Here is a 23,975-nt window from a genome sequence, read left to right on the forward strand (position 1 = left end):
TAGGATGTAGTGTCACCTGAACTTGCCAAAATCTTATGCATTACACAGAAGTATAATTCCAAACTAGATTATTTTATGGTATTATATAATGTTTTCCCAAATCATACAGTAAGTAACACATTTGTAACCACTCTTTGGCTGGGTCTTCTCTATTTTGCTTGCTTACTTTAACTTGCATTTGAATTTGATGCCACCAAATTGAATTGGACAGATTCCTTTAAAAGCACATTTGATGACTTGAGCATTTGATAGCACAGGATGAATAATACTGACAGAGCCTAATTCTCAAATTCCAATGGTGTGGAGTACACTGAAGAGCACTAAATATTCTCACAACTAACAATTTGCAAAGTTTACATTATAAAAGAGTATTTCAAGTGTCTAATTAAAAATGGAAAGTGAGATTTTGGGGGGATTTATAAGGGAGGATAGGGAAGAATGGTTACGAACACCCAAGTTCTTCTGTGTTGTTAAAGTGGTGCAAATCAAGTTATAAACTCTAATTTATATTAAATGTTGCTGCAAGAACTATTAACTTTATTATATGCTCTCACAATCCTACAGCCTTTAAATTAATTAAAGTAATTGAATTACTTTCTTCTACCCACACACAAAACAAACTAAATGTAAATAATAAACACAACTTAGAAAAGACAATAAAAAATAACCAGTTAAGATAAAGAAAACTGAGCTATAAGAAAACATGTTAAGATCAAAACACCTATTAATTTTTTCCCATCAGGTAAAGGACTACCAGACAGTCTTGTTAGAACATAAGGTTCTGCACCTATTGGGCCTCATGGTTTTCCCTAAAGTTTGTAACTCCTAATCTAGATGAGGTCAACAGAGGCATATGTTCTCATCTAATTTGGCTCAGGTAAATATGACGAATGGTAGAATTAACATTCTGTATGCCCTTGTAGTTCAAGGTGAGGGTGGCCTCTAACAGGGATAGAAGCCACTCACCTCCATAGGCTATGTTTAATGAAGGCAAAGGTTTCTAGGAAACTTGCACAGCTTGTTTTATAATTAGAACATTCCAGTCTCAAAAGATTGTCTGACACCTTTCAAGAGTGAGAAACATTTTTCACTTTTATGTATACTCTTTAGAAATGGTTTGGATCATATGGAACTACATGAATATATGCATATTATTACAGCAAAAAAATTAGAAGTAATATGCTGCCTGCAAAAGTTTTAAAAGAGTGCTACACTGTGACTTATCAAAGATATAACATACCAATTTTTACTCTTCCTCGCTCAGGACCTTCACCCATAACTAAAATATTAGCAGGTTTCTGTGGAAACAAAATAGTGTTTTTTTTCAGTAGACAGTAGTGTTGTTGTTTTTTTTAAATAGACAATATGCCCATCAATATAACATAAATCCACCTTTCAAAAAAACCTCATTTACTCCAAAATTAAAACCAAATATAGGAAGTCACCAAAGAAACTATACATGTATAAATGCAAAATAGTATGCAAGATTTCACGAAGGCCCAAATGTAGTGGTGCTTTTTTCCTTGGAGAACTAAGTCTTTTCGTGGTTCCCTTATTAGCCTAAGCTTTTTCACTACTGTGGAGAAACTTACAACGCTGATGTTCCTTCTTACTCTATTATATAAAATGTTGTGTGGCTTTAAGGAGAAAAGAATCTGCAAAGATCATTTAATACAAAGTAGCAAATTAATTACAGGCAGTGAGTCACCTGATATCCTTTTTTGGAAAAAGCAAGATATGCATCTATGTTTAAATAAATACAGAGAAATTTAGTATGTAAAGGCTACACCCTCTTCCAGGAGGAAGAGCAGGAGACAGAAGAATGAAGGGTGAGGGAGAAAGGGAAAAGGCATTTGAATTTCCTCCCCCAAAATTCACCCCACTAACTATTTGATCTGACTTTAATTCTAGAATTGTGCTAAATAAAAATAAAACTAGATTAGAATGCCTCTTCACATAATTAAGAATTTTAATGAAAACTGTTCAGAGTAGTAACCATTTCACAGGCTTCCCCAACATTATTTAGCAATAACCCCTATGCTATTACTTGTAATCTATATATACTTTTTTACCAACTACTAAAGATCTAATTTACTTTTATAACTAGAAGAGATAATGCTGAAATGGTAGAGTACAGATTTTTATTTAACTGTTAAAACTTTTATTTAATGATATATGGAAAATTTTTGCAAGATTAAGAAAAACAGAAAATTATATACAAACAAAATATAGAACTAAGTTTAAAAAGTTCCTAAAAATAAAAATTAGAACAAAAGCTATCAAAGTGACAGAGGCATGGATGAACTGTTTGAAAATTTTCTTTGAATGTTTTCATTATGTTTATTTTTATTTTTATTAATTAAAATATTATTTTAATTCTAATTGGTCCCTCTCCACCTCTGAATAAGATTTATATCTTGCAATGGGATTCAAGGCAATTGCAAACAAGTTCTCAGCAACTCCAGCCCTATACCTTTCACAAATGTCATTTTTATACCATGACCCAAAGGACCTTTTCTTTGTTCTAATTAAAATTTGGTGCACCCCCTTAATGACAGAACAAATAAAAATATTTTGAATATAAACTATTCAACTATAAAGTCACATATAGTTTTATAAAATGTTGAAGTCTGTTTTAACATCTCTCTCTTTTGTCCTATCCCAAATTACACATATTTCATAAAGTACAAGTTAATTAACTGGTGATTAATTTTTCTAGCACTGCTATGATCAAATTTTTTAAGCATTTCAGTGTTTGATCCTGAAAGATTATCTCCATATATGACAAACACACACATACACGACATATCTCTAATCCTATTTTAGATAAAGTAGGGGGAAAAAAATCTCACTTTCTCTCTCTCTCTCTTTTTTTTTTTTTTTTTCCAAAACTCATCTATTCAGCAGCAGAGCCTAGATATGAGAAGCCCTTGGATGGCTCGTATTGGTCAGGTTAGCACTAGAAAAAGGGGAAGAATCCTCTGACTTTTCACTTCAGATTCCTTTCACTCTAAATTTACTGGACTGAATAAGTTCTAAACCTGGGTTTGAGCACTGTTAAAGAATCAACAGATTCTTTGTCAAGGTCCAGATTAGTATTGGGCTTTAGGGACAAAGCTCCAGTTAATAAATTAAAAATTTCTTTGCTAAGCAACTCACAGCATAAGCTAAAGTAGGTCTTAAGGCAAAAAGCCACCAGCATTTCAGATTTCTCCCAATCCTACCTCTGCTTTTAAGTGAGCTCTGATTCAGTTTGAACATGCTATAGGCATAAATGAAGGAGAATAGTCTTCTCAAGCTTTGTTTTAATAATACTATAAACAATGGGTCCCTCCTCATGTTATTTCCCATGACCAAGCCATGATAGTCTGATTTAATAGAGAAATCTAAGCATAATTTTCTTTTTATCAAAGTAACACATGGAAATATCCAGAGAAAAATGCAGGAAAAGCCCAAATGATCATGACTACTCTGGTCAGTGTTTCTGTGTTATTGATTAGTCAATATTGAGCAAGTCTTCAAAAGATTTGATACTGTTTCAGCACTAATATACTGAAACAATATTTTCCAAGAAAACTAATTTCCTGATATAAATTTCTTTCCTTTTCTCTCCTTATGTACCAGCAGCAGAATTTGGTAGCTGTTTTAAGATCTAGAACCAAAACTTCCAAGTGCAATGAAGCAATTAGTCATAACCATTATTATTATTTACCTTTGGTAAATAATCTCTGATCTTCTACATGCTATCAAACATAACCACCTTGAGAGACCCTACACAACTTTGCAGGTAACATTCTGATGAAGCATATACTTCATTAAATTATATTTATTACCACAGAGATCAGAAGTCCAATATGACTTAAAAGCATTATAACATCATGGCAACATCTTCAAGTATAGCTATGCTATGTACAGAAATGATTACAGAACATGTGTTACTGTCTGCTGAACAATGATATAAATTAATGATACACTATTGTCTGAAGCGATGGTGTCTTATTTCTCCCAGGAAGAAAACCAACTCTGTTTATAATGAAAAGAATATGGCCTTATTTTATAGTCTGATAGCTTTTCTTCTTCTATTTGCTGGTGTACTCCCCCCAAATCATTGATATTTCCTAAAATAGATGTTTGTATTGCAGAAACAACATTCCTATATAGGCATTCTGTGTGCTCCAAATTTTATTTCGCTGAGGGAAAGTGCATTGATGATTTTGGCAAATTGGATTCATTTTAGAGGTCAATCCTGACAGTACAGAGTTCTACCTGCAAAAAGACAAGGATTGGGCTGATTTATCACAGCTATATGATAATGGCACAGACGTAGAGAACAGTGTCAAGTTAACTGGAAGAACTTTATTCTAGGAATAAAATAGGATCTTCATAAGTTTATTAATGGGGCAGAGTAGACTACCAGTTAACAGGAAAAGGTGATTCTTCCTAGATCTGACTGTGAATAAAGGATATTGATTCATGAAAAAAAATCACTATATTAGTGCTCTCTGAGGTTTGTTCATAATCAAATCTTCACAAATATTATCCACAACACAATTACATGGCAATCTTTCTAGATACTCCATGATGAGATGAGTTTCAGTTTGGGCTGTGAACCATTTTTGTATAGGCTAAGTTGAGTGTATCCTTTCTGAACTGCTTGCAACCAGATGTGTTTCAGATTTTGGATTTCTTGTGAATTTTGAAATATATGCATAGGATGCATGTACCTTAGTGATTGGCCTAAAAGTTATGATGCAAGATTTCCTTATGTTTTATATATACATAATCTGAAGGTAATTTTATACAATTTTTAAATATTTTATGTATGAAATAAAGTTTTTTGTTATGGAAATTCCCATGCATAATATCATGCTGGCACTCAAAAAGCTCTTTATTTTGAAGCATTTCAGATTTAAGATATTCAGATTAATGATGCTCAACCTGGATTATAATATATATGAAAAGAATCAACTAACTCTGATACATATATATAGGAAGTCCCCTACGAGATTCAAAAGCAGGCAGCAAAGTCTGAAATGGACACATACTTGGTAATTAAAAAATTATTTTAGGAAGGCTCCCGCCGCGCGCCAAGCCAGCCCTGGACGAGGAAGACGCCCGGCGCCAAGCCAGACCGGAGGAGGAAGACGCCTGGTGCCAAGCCAGACCGGAGGAGGAAGTCTGGCCCCACCCCGTGTGCTGGTCTGGAGGAAGCCCATCAACCCTTAAAGCCCATCAAAGGGGGTGTAGCTTCCAACACCGTTCTGCGGCTGATCCAGGTACCCGGTTTCCAACTCCCCCACCCTTAAGCTGCGATAACTCAAAATATTTCCCACAAGCTTTTGGGGGTTGTAGCTATCAACGCAAAACAACAGCTGTACAGGCACCTGAGGTTTCTACCTCAGAGACTAGAGTAGGGAAGATACAGGTGGAAGCTCATTTCCTTTCACACTGGCTATACCCACCACCCGGAATACAGAGGCTCAAGCTAGGAATAGACAACTTCATCTACTGGAAGCAAGGAAAACAAAGTTCTGAGAGACTTTTTTTTTTTCTTTTTTTCATCTTTCTTTCTCTCTTCTCTCTCTTCCACAACTTCAACATATGTAAAACCAAGAACTGTGCATGAACAACCGAATTACCAAGTAATATAATATAGAGGAAATGCATATACCCCACCTTCCCCCCCCTTTTTTTTTCTTTATTTCTATCTTATTTTCCCTTTCCTTCTCTTATTTCTCTTTTCTTCCTTGTTATTTTTTCTCTTCTTTCTCTTTCGTATTCTCTCTATCCCACTTTCAATCTCCTAACTTTTGCTATCTATACGCAGGGTAACTATCTAAATACAGATAGGAAGTTGAATCTATAAATTCTTCCATAAATTACCAGCCTATTGGTTAGAATTCTCCAAAGATGCTAAGTTAGTTTAACCTCATACCCTCACTCCTTTCCCTCTAAGTATAACATCCTTCGTCTGAAATTAAGTTTTCTATATGCCACCAGATATGGTACGCCTTTTATGAAACTAATGAATATATTCTTAAGTAGTAATTAAAACCAATATCTATAGACTTAGAATCTAACTATAAATGTATTAAGAATGAAAATTTGTGCTTAGATAATGTGCTGTTGATATTGGGAACTGTTAATATTGTCTTTCTCCGCAAAAGAGGGATTTTGGAGCTATACAAGAACAATACAAATATATAAGGGGAAAAACATTAACACAACAGTTTCACAAAACTAGAAAGAATCATGAGCAGTATGAAAAGACAAGGAAAGAAAGGACCACAAACAAAACAAGTCAATTCAACAATAGATGAGGTAATATCTGCAACAGATGGAATGTCAGACAAAGAGTTCAGAAAATACATGCTTCAGATGATCTGGAGTTTCAAGAAAGACATTATACAGCAAATTCAAACAATGAAAAAAATCACTTTGACAATGAACTACATAAACAAATCCAAGAAGCAAAAGATCAACTCTATAGGGAGATAGAGGATATACAAAACAAACAAGAAATCCTGGAAATGCAGGAAACAATAAACCAAATTAAAAACTCAAACGAGAGTATTACCAGCAGAGTAGAACACTTAGAAGATAGAACTTCAGACAACGAAGACAAAGTTTTTCAACTTGAAAAGAACATAGACAGCTCAGCGAGAATGTTAAGAAATCATGAGCAGAACATCCAAGAATTATGGGATAACATCAAGAAACCAAACCTAAGAGTTATTGGGATACAAGAGGGTATAGAGGTCCAAACCAAGGGAATGAGCAATCTATTCAATGAAATAATACTAGAAAACTTCCCAGACTTAAAGAATGAAAAAGAAATCCAAATACCAGAAGCCTACAGGACACCGAATGTACAAAATCATAAGAGATCCACACCAAGACATATAATAAGATGCCCAACATACAGAATAAGGAGAGAATCTTAAAAGCCACAAGAGAGAGGAAGCAGATTACATTTAGGGGCAAACCAATCAGGATAACTGCTGATCTTTCAACATAGACTCTGAAAGCTAGAAGATCCTGGAACAACATATTTCAAACGCTGAAAGAAAATGGGTTCCAACCAAGAATCATGTATCCAGCGAAATTAAGCTTCAGGATTGAAGATGAAATAAAAATCTTCCACGATAAACAAAAGTTAAAAGAATTTGCAGCTAGAAAACCAGCTCTTCAAAACATCCTTGGCAAAACATTACAGGAAGAGGAAATGAAAAATAACAAAGAAAACCGACAGCGGGAGGTAGTACAGTAAAGGAAAAACTAAGCATAGAGGAAAAACAAATCATGTTAAACAACTTACATAATCAAATATGGCTGGAAATACAAACCATATCTCAATAGTAACCCTAAATGTTAATGGCTTAAATGTACCAATCAAAAGACATAGGCTAGTAGAATGGATTTAAAAAAATCCAACAATATGCTGCCTACAGGAGACTCATCTGATAGGAAAAGACATACAGACTGCAGGTGAAAGGTTGGGAAAAATCATATCACGCATACGGACCACGGAAGCAGGCAGGGGTGTCCATACTTGTATCAAATAAAATAGACTTCAAGCCAAAGTTAATCAAAAGGGATAAACAAGGACACTACATACTGCTCAAGGGAACCATACACCAACAAGACTTGACGATCATTAATATATATGTGCCAAACAATGGTGCAGCTACGTTCATCAAACAAACTCTTCTCAAGTTCAAGAGTCAAATAGACCACAACACAATAATCATGGGAGATTTTAACACACCTCTCTCACCACTGGACAGATCTTCTAAACAAAAGTTGAATAAAGAAACCATAGAGCTCAATAATACAATTAATAATTTAGACTTAACTGATATATACAGAATATACCACCCAACATCAAGCGGATACACTTTCTTCTCAGCAGCACATGGATCCTTCTCAAAAATAGACCATATATTATGTCACAGGGCAAATCTTAGCAACTACAAAGGAGTTGAGATACTACCATGCATTTTATCTGATCATAATGGAATGAAATAGGAAATCAATAATAAAATGAGAAAGGACAAATCCTACATCACATGGAGATTAAACAATATGCTACTAAATGAACAAAAGGTTACAGAAGACATAAAGGAGGAGACAAAAAATTCCTAGAGGTAAATGAAAACTCAGACACAACATATCGAAATCTCTGGGACACTATGAAAGCAGTACTAAGAGGAAAATTCATTTCATGGAGTTCATTCCTTACAAGAAGGAAAAGCCAACAAATAAATGACCTCACACTACACCTCGAAGCCTTAGAAAAAGAAGAACAAATCAGCAGCAAATACAGTAGAAGGCAAGAAATAATTAAAATTAGAGCTGCAATCAATGAAATAGAAACAAAAGAAACAATCGAAAAAATTGACAAAACTAAAAGCTGCTTCTTTGAAAAAATAAATAAGATTGATAGACCACTAGCCACGCTAACAAAGAGAAGAAGAGAGAGAACCCAAATTACTAGCTTACGGGATGAAAAAGGCAACATCACAACAGACAATTCAGAAATACAGAAGATAATTAGAAATTATTTTGAAACCCTATACTCTAATAAAATAGAAGATAGTGAAGGCATCGATAAATTCCTTAAGACATATGAACTACCCAGATTGAGTCAGGAAGATATAAACAACCTAAATAGACCAATATCAAATGAGGAAATAGAAGAAGCCATCAAAAGACTACCAACCAAGAAAAGCCCAGGACCGGATGGATATACAGCAGAGTTTTACAAGAACTTTAAAGAAGAACTAATACCAATACTCCACAATCTATTTCAGGAGATAGAAAAAGAGGGAGAACTTCCAAATTTGTTCTATGAGGCCAATATCACCCTGATTCCCAAACCAGATAAAGACACCTCAAAGAAAGAAAACTACAGACCAATATCCCTAATGAATTTAGATGCAAAAATCCTCAATAAAATTCTGGCAAATCGGATACAAAAATATATCAAAAAGACTGTGCACCATGATCAAGTAGGATTCATCCCTGGGATGCAAGGCTGGTTCAATATACGGAAATCAATAAACGTTATTCACCACATCAATAGACTTAAAGATAAGAACCATATGATCATCTCGATAGACGCAGAAAAAGCATTCGACAAAGTACAGCATCCCTTTATGTTCAAAACACTAGAAAAACTAGGGATAACAGGAACTTACCTCAACATTGTAAAAGCTATATATGCTAAGCCTCAGGCTAGTATCATTCTAAATGGACAAAAACTGAAGGCATTCCCTCTAAAATCTGGAACAAGACAGGGATGCCCTCTCTCACCACTTCTATTCAATATAGTTCTCGAAATACTGGCCAGAGCAATTGGACAGACAAAAGAAATTAAAGGCATTAAGATAGGAAAAGAAGAACTTAAATTATCACTATTTACGGATGATATGATCCTATACCTAGAAGACACAAAAAGGTCTACAAAGAAACTACTAGAGCTAATAAATGAATTCGGCAAAGTGGCAGGATATAAAATCAACACGCATAAATCAAAGGCATTCTTGTATATCAGCGACAAATCTTCTGAACTGGAAATGAAGAAAACCACCCCATTCACAATATCCAAAAATAAAATAAAATACTTGGGAATCAACCTAACAAAAGAGGTAAAAGATTTATACAATGAAAACTACAGAACCTTAAAGAGAGAAATAGAAGAAGATCTTAGAGGACGGAAAAATATACCCTGTTCATGGATAGGCAGAACTAACATCATCAAAATGGCGATATTACCAAAAGTTCTCTATAGGTTCAATGCAATGCCAATCAAAATCCCAACGGCATTTCTTGTAGAAATAGATAAAGCAATCATGAAATTCATATGGAAGAATAAAAGACCTAGAATAGCAAAAGCAATTCTAAGCAGGAAGTGTGAATCGGTAGGTATAGCGATACCAGATTTCAAACTGTACTACAAAGCAATAGTAACAAAAACAGCGTGGTACTGGTACCAAAATAGGCAGGTGGACCAATGGTATAGAATAGAGGACACAGAAACCAATCCACAAAATTACAACTATCTTATATTCGATAAAGGGGCTAAAAGCATGCAATGGAGGAAGGATAGCATCTTCAACAAATGGTGCTGGGAAAACTGGAAATCCATATGCAACAAAATGAAACTGAATCCCTTTCTCTCACCATGCACAAAAGTGAACTCAAAATGGATCAAGGAGCTTGATATCAAATCAGAGACTCTGCGTCAGATAGAAGAAAAAGTTGGCTCCGATCTACATATTGTGGGATTGGGCTCCAAATCCCTTAATAGGACACCCATAGCACAAGAGTTAAAAACAAGAATCAACAAATGGGACTTACTCAAAATAAAAAGTTTTTTCTCAGCAAGAGAAACAATAAGAGAGGTAAATAGGGAGCCGACATCCTGGGAACAAATCTTTACTCCTCACACTTCAGATAGAGCCCTAATATCCAGAGTATACAAAGAACTCAAAAAATTAAGCAATAAGAAAACAAATAACCCAATCAACAAAAGGGCCAAGGACCTGAACAGACACTTCACAGAGGAGGACATACAATCAATAAGTACATGAAAAAATGCTCACCATCTCTAGCAGTCAGAGAAATGCAAATCAAAACCACCCTAAGATACCATCTCACTCCAGTAAGATTGGCAGCCATTATGAAGTCAAACAACAACAAATGCTGGCGAGGATGTGGGGAAAAGGGTACACTTGTACATTGCTGGTGGGACTGCAAATTGGTGTGGCCAATTTGGAAAGCAGTATGGAGATTCCTTGGAAAGCTGGGAATGGAACCACCATTTGACCCAGCTATTGCCCTTCTCGGACTATTCCCTGAAGTCCTTAAAAGAGCGTACTATAGGGATACTGCTACATCGATGTTCATAGCAGCACAATTCACAATAGCTAGACTGTGCAACCAACTTAGATGCCCTTCAACAGATGAATGGATTAAAAAATGTGGCATTTATACACAATGGAGTATTACTCAGCACTAAAAAATAACAAAATCATGGAATTTGCAGGGAAATGGATGGCATTAGAGCAGATTATGCTAAGTGAAGCTAGCCAATCCCTAAAAAACAAATGCCAAATGTCTTCTTTGATATAAGGAGAGCAACTAAAAACTGAGCAGGGAGGAAGAGCATGAGAAAAAGACTAACATTAAACAGGGACGAGAGGTGGGAGGGAAAGGGAGAGAGAAGGGAAATTGCATGGAAATGGAAGGTGACCCTCATTGTTATACAAAATTACATATAAGAGGATGTGAGGGGAAAGGGGGAAAAATATCAAGGGAGAGAAATGAATTACAGTAGAAGGGGTAGAGATAGAGGATGGGAGGGTAGGGGAGGGGAGGGGGGATAGTAGAGGATAGGAAAGATAGCAGAATACAACAGTCACTAGTATGGCAATATGTAAAAACGTGGATGTGTAACCAATGTGATTCTGCAATCTGTATACGGGGTAAAAATGGGAGTTCATAACCCACTTGAATCAATGTATGAAATATGATATGTCAAGAGCTTTGTAATGTTTTGAACAACCAATAAATATAAAAAAATAAATAAAACTTTGAGATATATTTTTATCTCTAATCTTTCATCTCAGCAGTTGTTCCTGAATAATATATGCTTTGATATGTAGTATTTTCATTGGTGTCTACATATGTACCTTTTCCCATGCAACTTTTTTTTGACCCAGTAGTTTTTAAGGATTTATACTTTCTTAAGGGAAGAAAGTGTTAATTACTGTGATTTAATCATCACACATATACATGTATTAAAATATCACAACTTGATTTAATATGGACTATTAAGAAATATTTTACAGTATTTTGAGAAATGTAAATACTAAGAAAATGCATTTGATAATTACACAATGTATACATGTATTAAATTATCACCCTGTTACTCATGAATTGTACAATAAAAAGAATTAAAACCAAAAAAAAAATTATTTTAATGAAATTTTTAAAGAATTAAGTTACAGGGGCTGGGGTTGTGGCTCGGAGGTAGAGCGCTCGCCTAGCATGTGCGAGGCACTGGGTTCGATCCTCAGCACCACATAAATATAAAATAAAGACATTGTGTCAAAAAAAAAAAAAGAATTAAGTTACAGATAAAAATCTAGAAATCCAGTGAATGTGGTCTCTTAAGTTTATAAATTTTTATAATAGAGATTTTTTTTTAACCTTTTCTTTAAGATTGTGATTTTTTTTTTTTTTTACTTATAATACTAAACTTTAGTAGTATTGCTGACAACCTTTAAGCTAAAGGAAAAATTATCACCTTCCAGGAAAGTTATTTCTTTTCTGCCTTTCACTTAAATTTGAAAGGGAATATAGAATTAAAAACCATTTGTATCTGCTTTGCGATAAGACAGCATGAATGTTATTGATAACAGCCAACTTCATCATCTATGGTATGAGAGTACTACACAATCATTCATATTTTTACAGAATTAAGAGGAACTGTGGAATTAGAGATAAACAGGCACAGAGACACTTCCTGCCTGAAAGACATCACAATCTAGACTAAGCGGGTGGAGTAAATTCAGGCTAGGAAGAACCTCAGATCTGACTGAATAGAAAGTAAAGGACAAGGCAGGGTGCCCCAAGGACTCATGAAAGCCCTGCATGCAATGTATGCAACAGCCACAAAGCTGGAGCTGTATCCTCCACAAGAGCACAAAGGGAGTATTTAGAGTGTACCACACACTGACAGTACTACTCAAAAACCACAGGGATGCTGACTAGTTTTGACTTATCTAAGAAGTCCTCTTTCAGGGACAATAAGAATGAGGTTCTTTATCATCTTCAAAGCAAATCAAGTTCATGAGCATAATATTGCTAATAAAAGATGACATTTTCTTTTAATAACTTCCACATATTTTCATTGTATCCAGTCTACTTTTGTTTTTATCTACTTCTTATTAAACATTGTGAAAATGGCCTTTCAGCAAAATATTTTTCAGTAGAAGTATTTAAATTAACATGGTTCAGACTATTAAGTTTAAAAATCCATGGGTTCAGAGTTTTTCAATGTAAAAATTCTTAAACTGTCCTTTTTTGGCAACTGAGGCAAAGCACACTAGTTAAAGTACTAAGAGATCAAGATGAAAATATAACCTATTTTCACTAATGCAAAAATCATTTACTAAGTGTTGCAGCCTAGCACAGGCAATATTTGCTTATTAACAAGGGAACAAAAGTGTATAGAACAGACACCACATGGCAATTAAATACACTTTTAAATTTCCAGGCACAGATATAATGTATTTGTTCCTAATAAAGAATATGCTTGAGTGCACATACTAATATGTGCATATACATACATATGTATAAATACATGTTCAAATATATATTTTCTAAAAAACAAAAATACATTTGCTCAAGTCTGATTCACTTATTGAATTTTTGTAAAACTGTGAAGTTCTATAATACAGTTTAAACAATCTCTAATAAAAAGTTAAATAAAAACAAAGGGATACACCTTTATACCACAATTTATCATATCTCTGAATTAAGAATTGTAATGCAAAAAAATAAGAGAGCTCATGTATAATGGCATAATTTGGCATGAACATACTTTATATACAGAGTTACGAAAAATTGTGCTGTGAATGGATAATTATGAATGTAATGCATTCCACTATTGTCATGTATGTAAGAAAAAAAGAGTATTACAGTTATAAACAAACAAAAAACCAAAGGGATAACTGTTATTTGAAGACTAGAAAACTGAACAATATTAAGGAGACCAAATAATTCATCTTTTTTCTTTTTTTTTTTTTTGGTACTGAGGACTGAACGCAGAGGCACTTTTCCACTGAACCATACCCCCAGCCCTGTTTTGTATTTTTATTTAGAGATAGGGTCTCACTGAGTTGCTTAGTATCATCTGGCCATTGCTGAGGCTGTCTTTGAACTAGCAATCCTCTTGCCTCAGCCTCTGGAACCCTTGGGATTACAGGCATGCGCCATCTTGCCCAGCAGACCAAACATATCTTAAAGGAGAAGTATTAAGGAGCAGAGATAGAATATCAAAAACCTTTTTGCTTTCAAAATAGGTTGTTTTCTTTCACTATTATAGAGTATGAAAAAAATGAACAGTTTGTATTCAAATGTGAAAATCACTGTAATATATAAACAGTATTGTTAACAATTTTAAGTTAAATATTTGGTAGTTATATAATATTAAATAGTGAAAACAGTAATACTGTTTTGGGTTGTGTCTCCCCAAGTATTTCTTTCTTGAAAAATCAAATTTTGTGTATAAATTTTACTAACTATATTATATTCCTCTATTAATAGACAGATGGTTATACCACCCTATCCCCCACTTTACATTAATCTTAATGATGCTCCCATTCATATTCTTTGTTAAACTCTACCCCTCCCATCCCCTAAGCCCCTGATACATAGTCCAGGTAATTTCCTTTGGATTAAACTCTCCAAAGTAGAATTATCAAATCAAATTAATACTGATTACTGATATAAAACTAGACTTGAGTTTTAGTTTCTAAGTTTCAAAAGTAATGTATGCTCAAACAACAAAAACATGTGAAATGAAAAAAAAGCACAATGAAAACAAATCATCTTTAAGCTAACAGATGATCACTAAAAACATTTTGGAATCCATCTTTTTTCTCCCTGTATAAAATTAACATTACTGTTTTCAGCCTTTTTCCCTCACTTAGTATTATATTGTGAATACTTTTTTTATCTGAAAATTATTCTTCTGTTAGGTTCTATATGAAATCATTCTTCAGATACTGATTCACCATAATTTCAGAACTTGTCTCCTACTAAATAATTTAGGTTGTTCCTAGATCCTTAATAAAAGTATAATGCTATGCCAGGCACAGTGGCACATGCCTGTAATCCCAGCAGCTCCAGAGGGTGAGGCAGGAGGATTGTGAGTTCAAAGCCATGCCTCAGTAACTTAACAAGGCCCCACAGCAGTTTAGTGAGACTGTCTCTAAAATATAAAAAGGGCTGAGGATGTGGCTCAGTGGTTAAGCACTCCTGGGTTAAATCCCTGGTTAAAACAAAAAAAACATAATGCTGGGCTGGGGATGTGGCTCAAGTGGTACCGCGCTCGCCAGGCATGTGCGCAGCATTGGATTCGATCCTCAGCATCACATACAAATAAAGATGTTGTGTCCGCCGAAAACTAAAAAAAATAAATATTAAAAAATTCTCTCTCTCTAAAAAAAAAAAAAAAAACCACATAATGCCATCTCATTTTTCCCCCTTATGGTTATAATTAACCCCTTAAGAAGTCAAATTGCTGAGTAAAGATTATAAACATTTTTAAAGTTTTTATGATACAAATTAACAGATCTTGTCCTTGAAAGTTTAAAGTTATCAGTTTGGTAAATTCAACATCTTTTATAAACACAATACCATGAAATGTCCTAAAACCAATCTGCAAAACTAAAAGCTACATGCACACCTGCATCTTATATCAATCAGCAACATAAGACTGCATAATTTTACATGCTTAATTGACATTTAGTAGTAACAAATATTATAACTTGCATACTTTTTTTTTTTTGAAACAAGAGATTGAACTTAGGGGAAACTCGACCACTGAGTCACATCCCTGGCCCCATTTTGTATTGTATTTAGAGACAGGGTCTCACTGAGTGCTTAGTGCCTCAATTTTGCTGAGGCTGGCTTTGAACTTGCGGTCCTCCTGCCTCCACCTCCCAAGCCGCTGGGATTATAGGCATGCACTACTGTGCCTGGCACTTGCATATTAATAAGTTATAATTTACTCACTCTAGTTTTTTTTTTCTTTTTTTAAAGACTTTGGTTATCAAGCTTAAGTATTCAAAACAAGTCTATTCTAAATAGTAAATTACTTTTTACCATCTTTCTAACATTTAATTTGTTCTCACTACTAACTTTATATTTCATATTCTAGATAATTGTTTTTATTAGTGTTTTTATAGTCAGTCTATCATATCTTTAGTTACAGCTGTCATTCTTAAGAGTTAGAAATTTACTTCTAGCTTTAGTTGTACTAAATATACTATTTTTTCACACACACTTTCAATCACATGATTCACACAGTAAATAGTTTAATATGTAAGTAACAGTTAAAATTTAACTATAGATATGAAAATTCTTCTCCTTCCTGACAAAAAGAATGATGATCTACTATAGTGATAAAGCCATAATGTTTATAGCAGTGCAATTCACAATAGCCAAGTTATGGAACCAGCCCAGATGTCTGTCCATCAGCAGAAGGTAAGTAGATCAAGAAAACATGTAATATGTACACAATGGACTCTCATTTAGCCATAAAGAAGAATGAAATTATGGCATCTGTTTGTAATAGATGGAACTGAAGAACATCCCCTAAATGAAATAAGCCAGCATCACTCAAAGGTCAAATGTTTTCTCTCATATGCAGAAGCTAGAGCAGATGGTGGTGGTGGGGAGATTTCATGAAAATAAAAGGGAAATCAGTGGAGTAGAGGAAGAGGATAGAGGGGAGGGTGGAGCGACAGGAAAAGGGAGGAATCACTAAATTAGGCTATGTACACTTATAAATATACCACAGTAAATTTCACATAAGTGTATATTTATAAAACACCAATTAAAAAAAAAAAGACAACAAATAGAAGGAACACCAGTAGAGGAGAAAAAGGGGGAAAAGAGGAGGGGAAGGAAAGAAGAATTTCTGGGAACTACAATGGAGCAAATTACATTCCATATATGCATGATTATGTCAAAATTAACCCTACTATTATGTATAACTACAATGCACTAATAAAAGCATTAAATAAAAAAGAATTTAAAAATTTTTTTTAAAAAAGAATGATTTTCTTCATTGTGAAATAACTTCTGGTTAATCATATAACAAGTTCTTATAATTCTGAGTCTCTTCACACAATTTTTAATATTTCCAGCACTTTTTTAAAAACACATATATAATACATGCTGTCATAGGAAAGTTGATTTTTTCCTATATAATTTTCCTGTATATAATATAAATATAATTAGCTATTCAGACTTAAGTACCTTTTTTGGTATATTTTCTTTCACTGATACATATTTTATTTCTATTATTTTATGTTTGACATTTTTTTACTTAACATTGTAACAACATTTAAATGTGCCATAAAAATAATTCTAGATGACTACACAATAGTTCATCTTTTCTATGTATCAGACCTTATGTTTAACTATTCTCTAGTTGCTAGATTTTCAGTGTGTCATTACCATTATTCTGTGATGGCCTTTTCTTCACTTTTTATAGTATGCATAGGAGAGTTTACTAAAAGCAATATTGTAAGATCATAAGGCATCTTTCAGAGTTCTTGATAATTCTTAACTCTCTCTAGAAAGGCTATCATTTTTGTCACAATAATTAGGGTTTAGCCTGAAAATAAAGTTAAGGATGCCCATCAGCTGTCAGTTGTGTCACCTTAACCTCCATTTCTTCATCTATAAAATACAGATAAAAAGAATAACCTAATATTGCACAAATTAAATATGACTACTACACATGGTAATTATTGTGGTACCTGATACATAAAAAGCTCTAAGTATATTATAATCATAATTAAAATGGCCACTAACACTATAATTGTTTAACAATGATTCACTATGCAGGGATTCTTAAATAAAAACTTCTAGGGTCAAGGTGGGTAGAGGACACAAGCATGATTAAATACTGTTTCCAGGATAATTTTCTACCCAGCTATAAGATGCCCCTAATAGCTTTTAGTTTATGTCTTTTACAGACCAAAACCTTTATTATTTTTTTAAAAAATATATATATTTTTAGTTATACTTGGACACAATACCTTTATTTTATTTTATTTATTTTTATGTGGTGCTGAGGATCAAATCCAGAGCCCAGCATGTGCTAGGTGTGGGCTGAGCCTCAACCCCAGCCCCCAAAACCTTTATCATTAAGAACAGCTTTAAAAAGATTAAATAAATAACAATATAATTTTTAAAATGAAATTTACCTGTAATAATCACATTAGAGTTAAATCATTATAAACACTTTGTTGAACAGTTAAGTTTCTCTAAATCTATTACTTACATTTATTATGTAATAGATTTAGAGAAACTTAACTCTTTTTGATTATTCAACAATTAAAATACATATACACACGCTCACACACACATATATACTATCCAACAAATAAATGAATAGTATAACTGCTTTCATCCCATTTTATTAACCTATCCCCTACCTTGACTATTTATTTCCAAACTAGAACTATTCCAGACTATTGTTAAATAATAGTGGTAACAGAAGGTTAGAATGATAATTGTTGCTGAATTGGAATATGGATGGGACACAGGATATATACTTTTCATACATGGAACTTTCCTTCCTTCTTATTTTATTAAATATTGTAATCAGAAATGATTACTGAATTTTGTCAAAAACTAATTTTGTAAAAACATTATGTTATAATTATAACTACTGAGACAACCATAGTGTTATTCTCTCAGCACTATTAATAAGGAGAGTTTTGTTAACAGGTTTCCAAACATAGAATTAGTCACACATTCTTAAAATATATTTAACTTACTTAGAGCATTGTATTCTTTTAAATCTTTCTGGATCTTATTTATTAATATTTCATTTATGGTAGATGTATAAATATTTATATGAGTCTAGGATTATATACATTATCCTTATCAGGTTTTGTATCAGATTTATGCTGTCTTTATAACAAAGTTATTAAGGAAACTTTTTTTGCACAAGTATAAAAGGGCTCTTATAATGTAGGATATATTGAGGGTTGAAAGCTAACAGTGAAAACACTGACATTTGTTACATTTTTTAGAGAATGCCTTGTGACAAATGACTTTTATCTCTTCCATAGTTACCAAACTGTTTAATTTCCTAGATCTTCTAGGGTCAGTTATGATATTTTCCTCTTTGGCCTATGACAATAGGCAACCTAACATTCTCTATATCTCCCTATCCTATGCTATCCATTCTTAATTTTTCTCCTTTTCTTATTCTGTATTTCTCTCTACTTTTCACCTACTTTTCTTATTTTTAGATTTCCCTCTCTCCTCTTCAGTATAATGCCCAAGCCAACATTTGACTTTACCAGCTAGTGTTAATTAATCAGAACATAAGAGAGATCATCAAAAAGCAGGCCCAAAGGATGAGTGTTAATAAATTATAAAATTTTTGACTCTACCTTCTAAAGATGTTAGCTGTATAACAATAAGTCTACACTCATAAGACAGAAAATTAGTCACAATGGAAATGTATAAGGAGACAGGATGATTTTCTGTGCAGATTTTACCAAACATTATCAATTAGGTAACAGACTTAGAATGGCCATTTCTAAGATGTTCTCCAACTTTAAACTCTATTAATTTATAAAAAAAAGGAAAAAAGAAAAATGGTCTTTACTTCAAATGACATAAGGTGTTGATATAAACAGATTTTTAGGATGAATTTTTTAAAATTAAGTTCATTTCCTCCTTTATTTTTGTTAAGTGGCATTATAAACATACTAAACTGAATTAGAAGCCTGTGCCTAGAAATTCAAAACTGAAAGTAATCTTAGAAATTCAGATATCCATTTTAGAAAACAGAGTTAGGAATCCTCAAATTACATACTGACTTAAATCTGGAAGCAAATTACAAACAAATAAAAAACACACAAGTCATTTTAACAAAGTGATCATTATATAAAGGAAAAATTAAAATCCAGGTGGATGGGGTGTGGGGGTGTAAGAAAATTTAATAAACAACATTTTCTCTACAGTTCATCAAATAACTGTTGCTGGTTCAGTATCTTTTTAAAATTTTTTTTAGAAGAACTAATACCAATACTCTTCAATTTATTTCAGGAAATAGAAAAAAGAGGCAATAATTCCAAACTCATTCTATGAGGCCAATATCACCCTGATCCCAAAACCAGGCAAAGACACATGCTGGTTCTATATCTAATTATACCTGAGGAAACTTTTACTAAATCTAAAAGAAATTCCTATGTGTTGATTTGAATATTTACAAAAATTCACACAAAATCTTAAATATTTGAGAGTTGAAATTATTTTGCAATACGGCTAGCTGCTTGTGTTTGTTTCTGTTGTAAGACTTATTTTTGCCCTCTATTTAACAGTTTCTCATTTGCTTGTATCCACTAAAGAGATACGATTTTCAAGCTGAAAAAGACTTAATGAAATATTTATGTGGCTATGGGCGCCAATGACTTAAAATAGAATTAGGTAACAATTTAACCTGAGATAAGAGAAAATCTCAGTATTCCATCTATGAAGATTAAATTACTTTTGCAAATCTTCAAAATCAATAGCATTCTCAGGCCTGATTCTCTTATTAGAAAGTCAGATGTGAATACTAATTTTATATGCTTTTTCCAAGTATAATTCAGAGAATTTTATAACTCTCCTTGTATTCTGACTACAGTGTATTTCCCTTTTGCTAAAAGACAAAAGAAAGAAATTGCTTTGTTTTTTTTTTGGTAACACTGCTGTGTATGATAATAAACTTTGTTATAAAAATGGGTGCAGTTGTATAAATTATATAAGATCACATAAATTATATTAAAAATGAAGAAGAATATGTCTGACTTAAAACTCAGGTAAACCTCTGTCAATTACCAGGATCATTCAAAAACATCATCTTAAAGAAACACTATGTTTTTTTTAAAAACTCTTTTTAATATTATTCAAGAAAACCAGGCATAGCTGGTGAGAAGTTTGACTAAAAAGATTCTAGCACTGGGATGATTGTTTCAAAAGACTCACTCAGAATCTTAAGAAAAGTAGACTATAAGTAATATGCAAACCACATAATATATTTTACTATTAATTTGTAATTTTCTCATGTATGACATTTGGTAAGATAACCTGGGCCACTTTTTGTTATTTACAAATAGAATACAATCCACTGTGTATGCAAATACATAAAAAGCATTTATTACAAAATCAAAAGTATTCTTTGTAATCAATCGTGTTTACAGAAAGAAAACCACCTAATTGGTCATTTAAATAAATATACTTTAGAAATAAGCACAATAAAGTTAACTAAACTTAATGCAAACCTAAACTTGATGGCAATCACCTTGTACTGCTAACCTAAGTGCTTTTCCCTCTCATTTTAATGTATTACATGTTATTCCTTTTTTTAAAAGTGAAAATTTGAATCTGAAAATTAGATTAACCATAAGTTTAAGAATTTTTTAAACAAAATTAATATAAACATTCATCAGTTATTACTATATCCATATTTTATCCTGAAGCCCAAAATTTATGAACGTCTTATGTTTTATTTACTAGCTAATTAAACAACCAAAAAATTTACAATTAATGTAAATCCATGGACTTCTCAAATAAATAATGAAGCAAATCTCAAGTAATAAGCAATGATTAAACATGAAAGAAGAAAGCATCTTTCTTCCCAAAAAGATCTGTTTAAGGAAATATGCTTAATAAATTTTTAACAATCATTTCAAGTAAACTACAGCACAGAGAAGGGATACGAGGCAAGAGGTGTAGAATACAACCTCATTTCTTTTCTACTGTTCCATTTCTTTGATGCTTTGCCTTTTTTGGCAGAAGAATAATCTTTCTGCTTAGTTTTTCCTTTCTGAAGAATTTCTGGAGATAAAAAGTGTATGTATTTTTTCTTAAATGAGTTGATACCAACATAAAAGATGTTAAATCACATAGAACAATATACATGAACTTTAATAACAGACTACATAAAGATTTCCCTCCACTTTCTGGTCCAGATGAAATACCTATTTTCCTTGACTATAACAATAATCTATGTTAACTACAAACTATTCAGACAATTTGGAAAAGTATTAAAGGAAGAAAATGAAACTTTCCTGAAATTTACTGCCCATACATATTCCTGAAAGAGCTGCTACTACTCAAAATAATTTAAAGTTTCATAAAATATTAACATATTTTATAATATATCATATTATATATCATATTTTATAATTTTATAAAGACTTGGTGAGTTTTTCCTTGATTTTTTTCCCTAACCATATCAAATGTTTTCTGGGAGACATTAATCTAGTATAGTGGTCTTTAAATCTTTCTGAACACAATACACAGGAGGAAAAAATCATTTAATATCACATGACAATAGTCATATGTAAATATGTACAGCTGAAACAAATGTTTCAACATGAAATAACTGCCTTTAACACAAGATGAACTCTCAGATTATCTATAGTTCATTAACAAAAATCAAAATCTAATTGTGTTGTTAGGTGACTTCCTAACTTGCCAAGGCCTAACAAATTGCAATTTAAAAATTACTGACCTAGAGGGAATCACTGACCTAGAGGGGAAACTCTAAATTCAACAGTCCATCTTTGGTACTGCTTTCTCAGTAATCAGACTCAAATCAACTTCTTTTGCTTAGTTTTTCCACTCACGAATCGTAGAGTTGAACAGAAAATAAAAAAATGTCCCTCAAACAAAAACATAGAATCCTTTATAACCAACCATAAGCAAACATTAGTAACAGTAAGCAAAACTAATAGACGGCAATTTTTCAGTTTGCCAAACACTGAGATCCAAAATGGGATAATTCCTTATGCGACCATCAACACATAATAAAATGTCTCAATAAAGTGGGCCCTATGAAACTGAATTTGAGTCAATGGCTTACTCCAGGATCTATATTTTACTAATGTTTTCTAGAAAATTAACACATTCTTCACCAAGGATAGCTAAAGCCCCATCAAATGATTCCAGTTTACCCTGTATAATTAAATTAATTATAAACTGCAGGGAGATAGCACTGTAAGGTATTTTTGTTTTGTGGATTTTTTTTCCAGTAAGTTAGATTATATTCTCAAATAGGTCTAGTGAGCACCTTTTAGGTATGCTTACATAGTGGGCTACTATTCAAGATAATAATGTCCCCACTGGGACATTCTCAAAGGAAATCTCTACAGAGATTTATTTTCTATCAATTCTTACTCTTACGGTTTAGGTATCAAAAGTCCCCCAAAAGTTCATATCTGAGATGATACAAGGTTTAGAAGAGAAATGATTGGATTATGAGAGCCTTAACCCAATCGGTAAATTAGTCCCCTGATGGGATCAGTTAATCTGAATGCAGGTAGGATGTGGCTGGAGGAATAGGGTCATTGGGGGTATGCCTTTGGGGTATACATTTTATATCTAGCCAGTGAAGTTTTTCTCTGCTTTCTGATTATCATGTGAACTGCCTCCCTCCACCACACTCCTCTGGCATGATGCTCAACCTCACCTCAAGCCCCAAGAAATAGTGGTCTATGGACTGAGACCTCTGAAATCATGAGCCTCCAAATAAACTTTTCCTCCTCTACAGTTGTTCTGATTGGATCTTTTAGCAGCAGCAGAGAAAAAAAAAAAAGGGAAAAAACTGACAAAAACACTTAATATGGCATAAAGAAACTCAATCTTGAGTAGATTTAGGGCAGGAGTGACTATAACTGCAACAGTTATGGTACTCTAAAACTCTCCAAATTTAATATACAATTTAATTCAACTTGAAGAAACAAAACTATGATGTAATTTAATAGTGTATCTCATTGCTATACTCCATTTAGTAAACAGGACTACAATATAACCCTATGTGTCTGCTAGTTCTGGGTTATCCACCTCTATGAGTTACCATAGGTAATCAGCAGAATAAAATTTGGGGTATCAGCTATTTTAAAAATTGGAACACATTAATGACTAATATGAGAACTTGATATATACTGTGATGGTTAATTTTGGGTTTTCAACTTGAATGGATTAAAGAACAGCCAGACAATGGTAAGGCACTATTTCTGGGTACACCTATTGAGGGTGTTCTCAGAGAGATCCACCCTTATTTTACATAGGTGGGTTATCACCCAAATAGCTGAGGATCAAAATGGAACAAAAAGGTGGGTCACCCTTTCTGTCCTTAGATATCAAAAACTCCAGGTTCT

The 23,975-nt window shown here is 33.1% G+C and overlaps 1 protein-coding gene across 12 annotated transcripts in view; it reads right to left on the minus strand.

Annotated features, from left to right (window-relative positions):
* The window catches only part of Cdk8 (cyclin dependent kinase 8), a 162,442-nt gene that overhangs the window by 58,446 nt on the left and 80,021 nt on the right, over positions 1-23,975 (minus strand). For 11 of the 12 annotated variants that reach the window (XR_011707353.1, XR_011707349.1, XR_011707351.1 and 8 more), the window contains exon 5: positions 1,241-1,298. The exons of the other annotated variant lie outside the window; for it this stretch is intronic. Coding sequence is in view for 2 of the 11 variants with exons in the window: in XM_027941595.3 (XP_027797396.1) it covers positions 1,241-1,298 (58 nt within the window). In the remaining 9 variants the exon portion in view is untranslated. The remainder of the gene's footprint in view (positions 1-1,240; positions 1,299-23,975) is intronic. 12 annotated transcript variants of the gene reach the window in all.

Source organism: Marmota flaviventris, chromosome 4 (genome assembly GCF_047511675.1).
Source record: "Marmota flaviventris isolate mMarFla1 chromosome 4, mMarFla1.hap1, whole genome shotgun sequence".
NCBI lineage: Eukaryota > Metazoa > Chordata > Mammalia > Rodentia > Sciuridae > Marmota > Marmota flaviventris.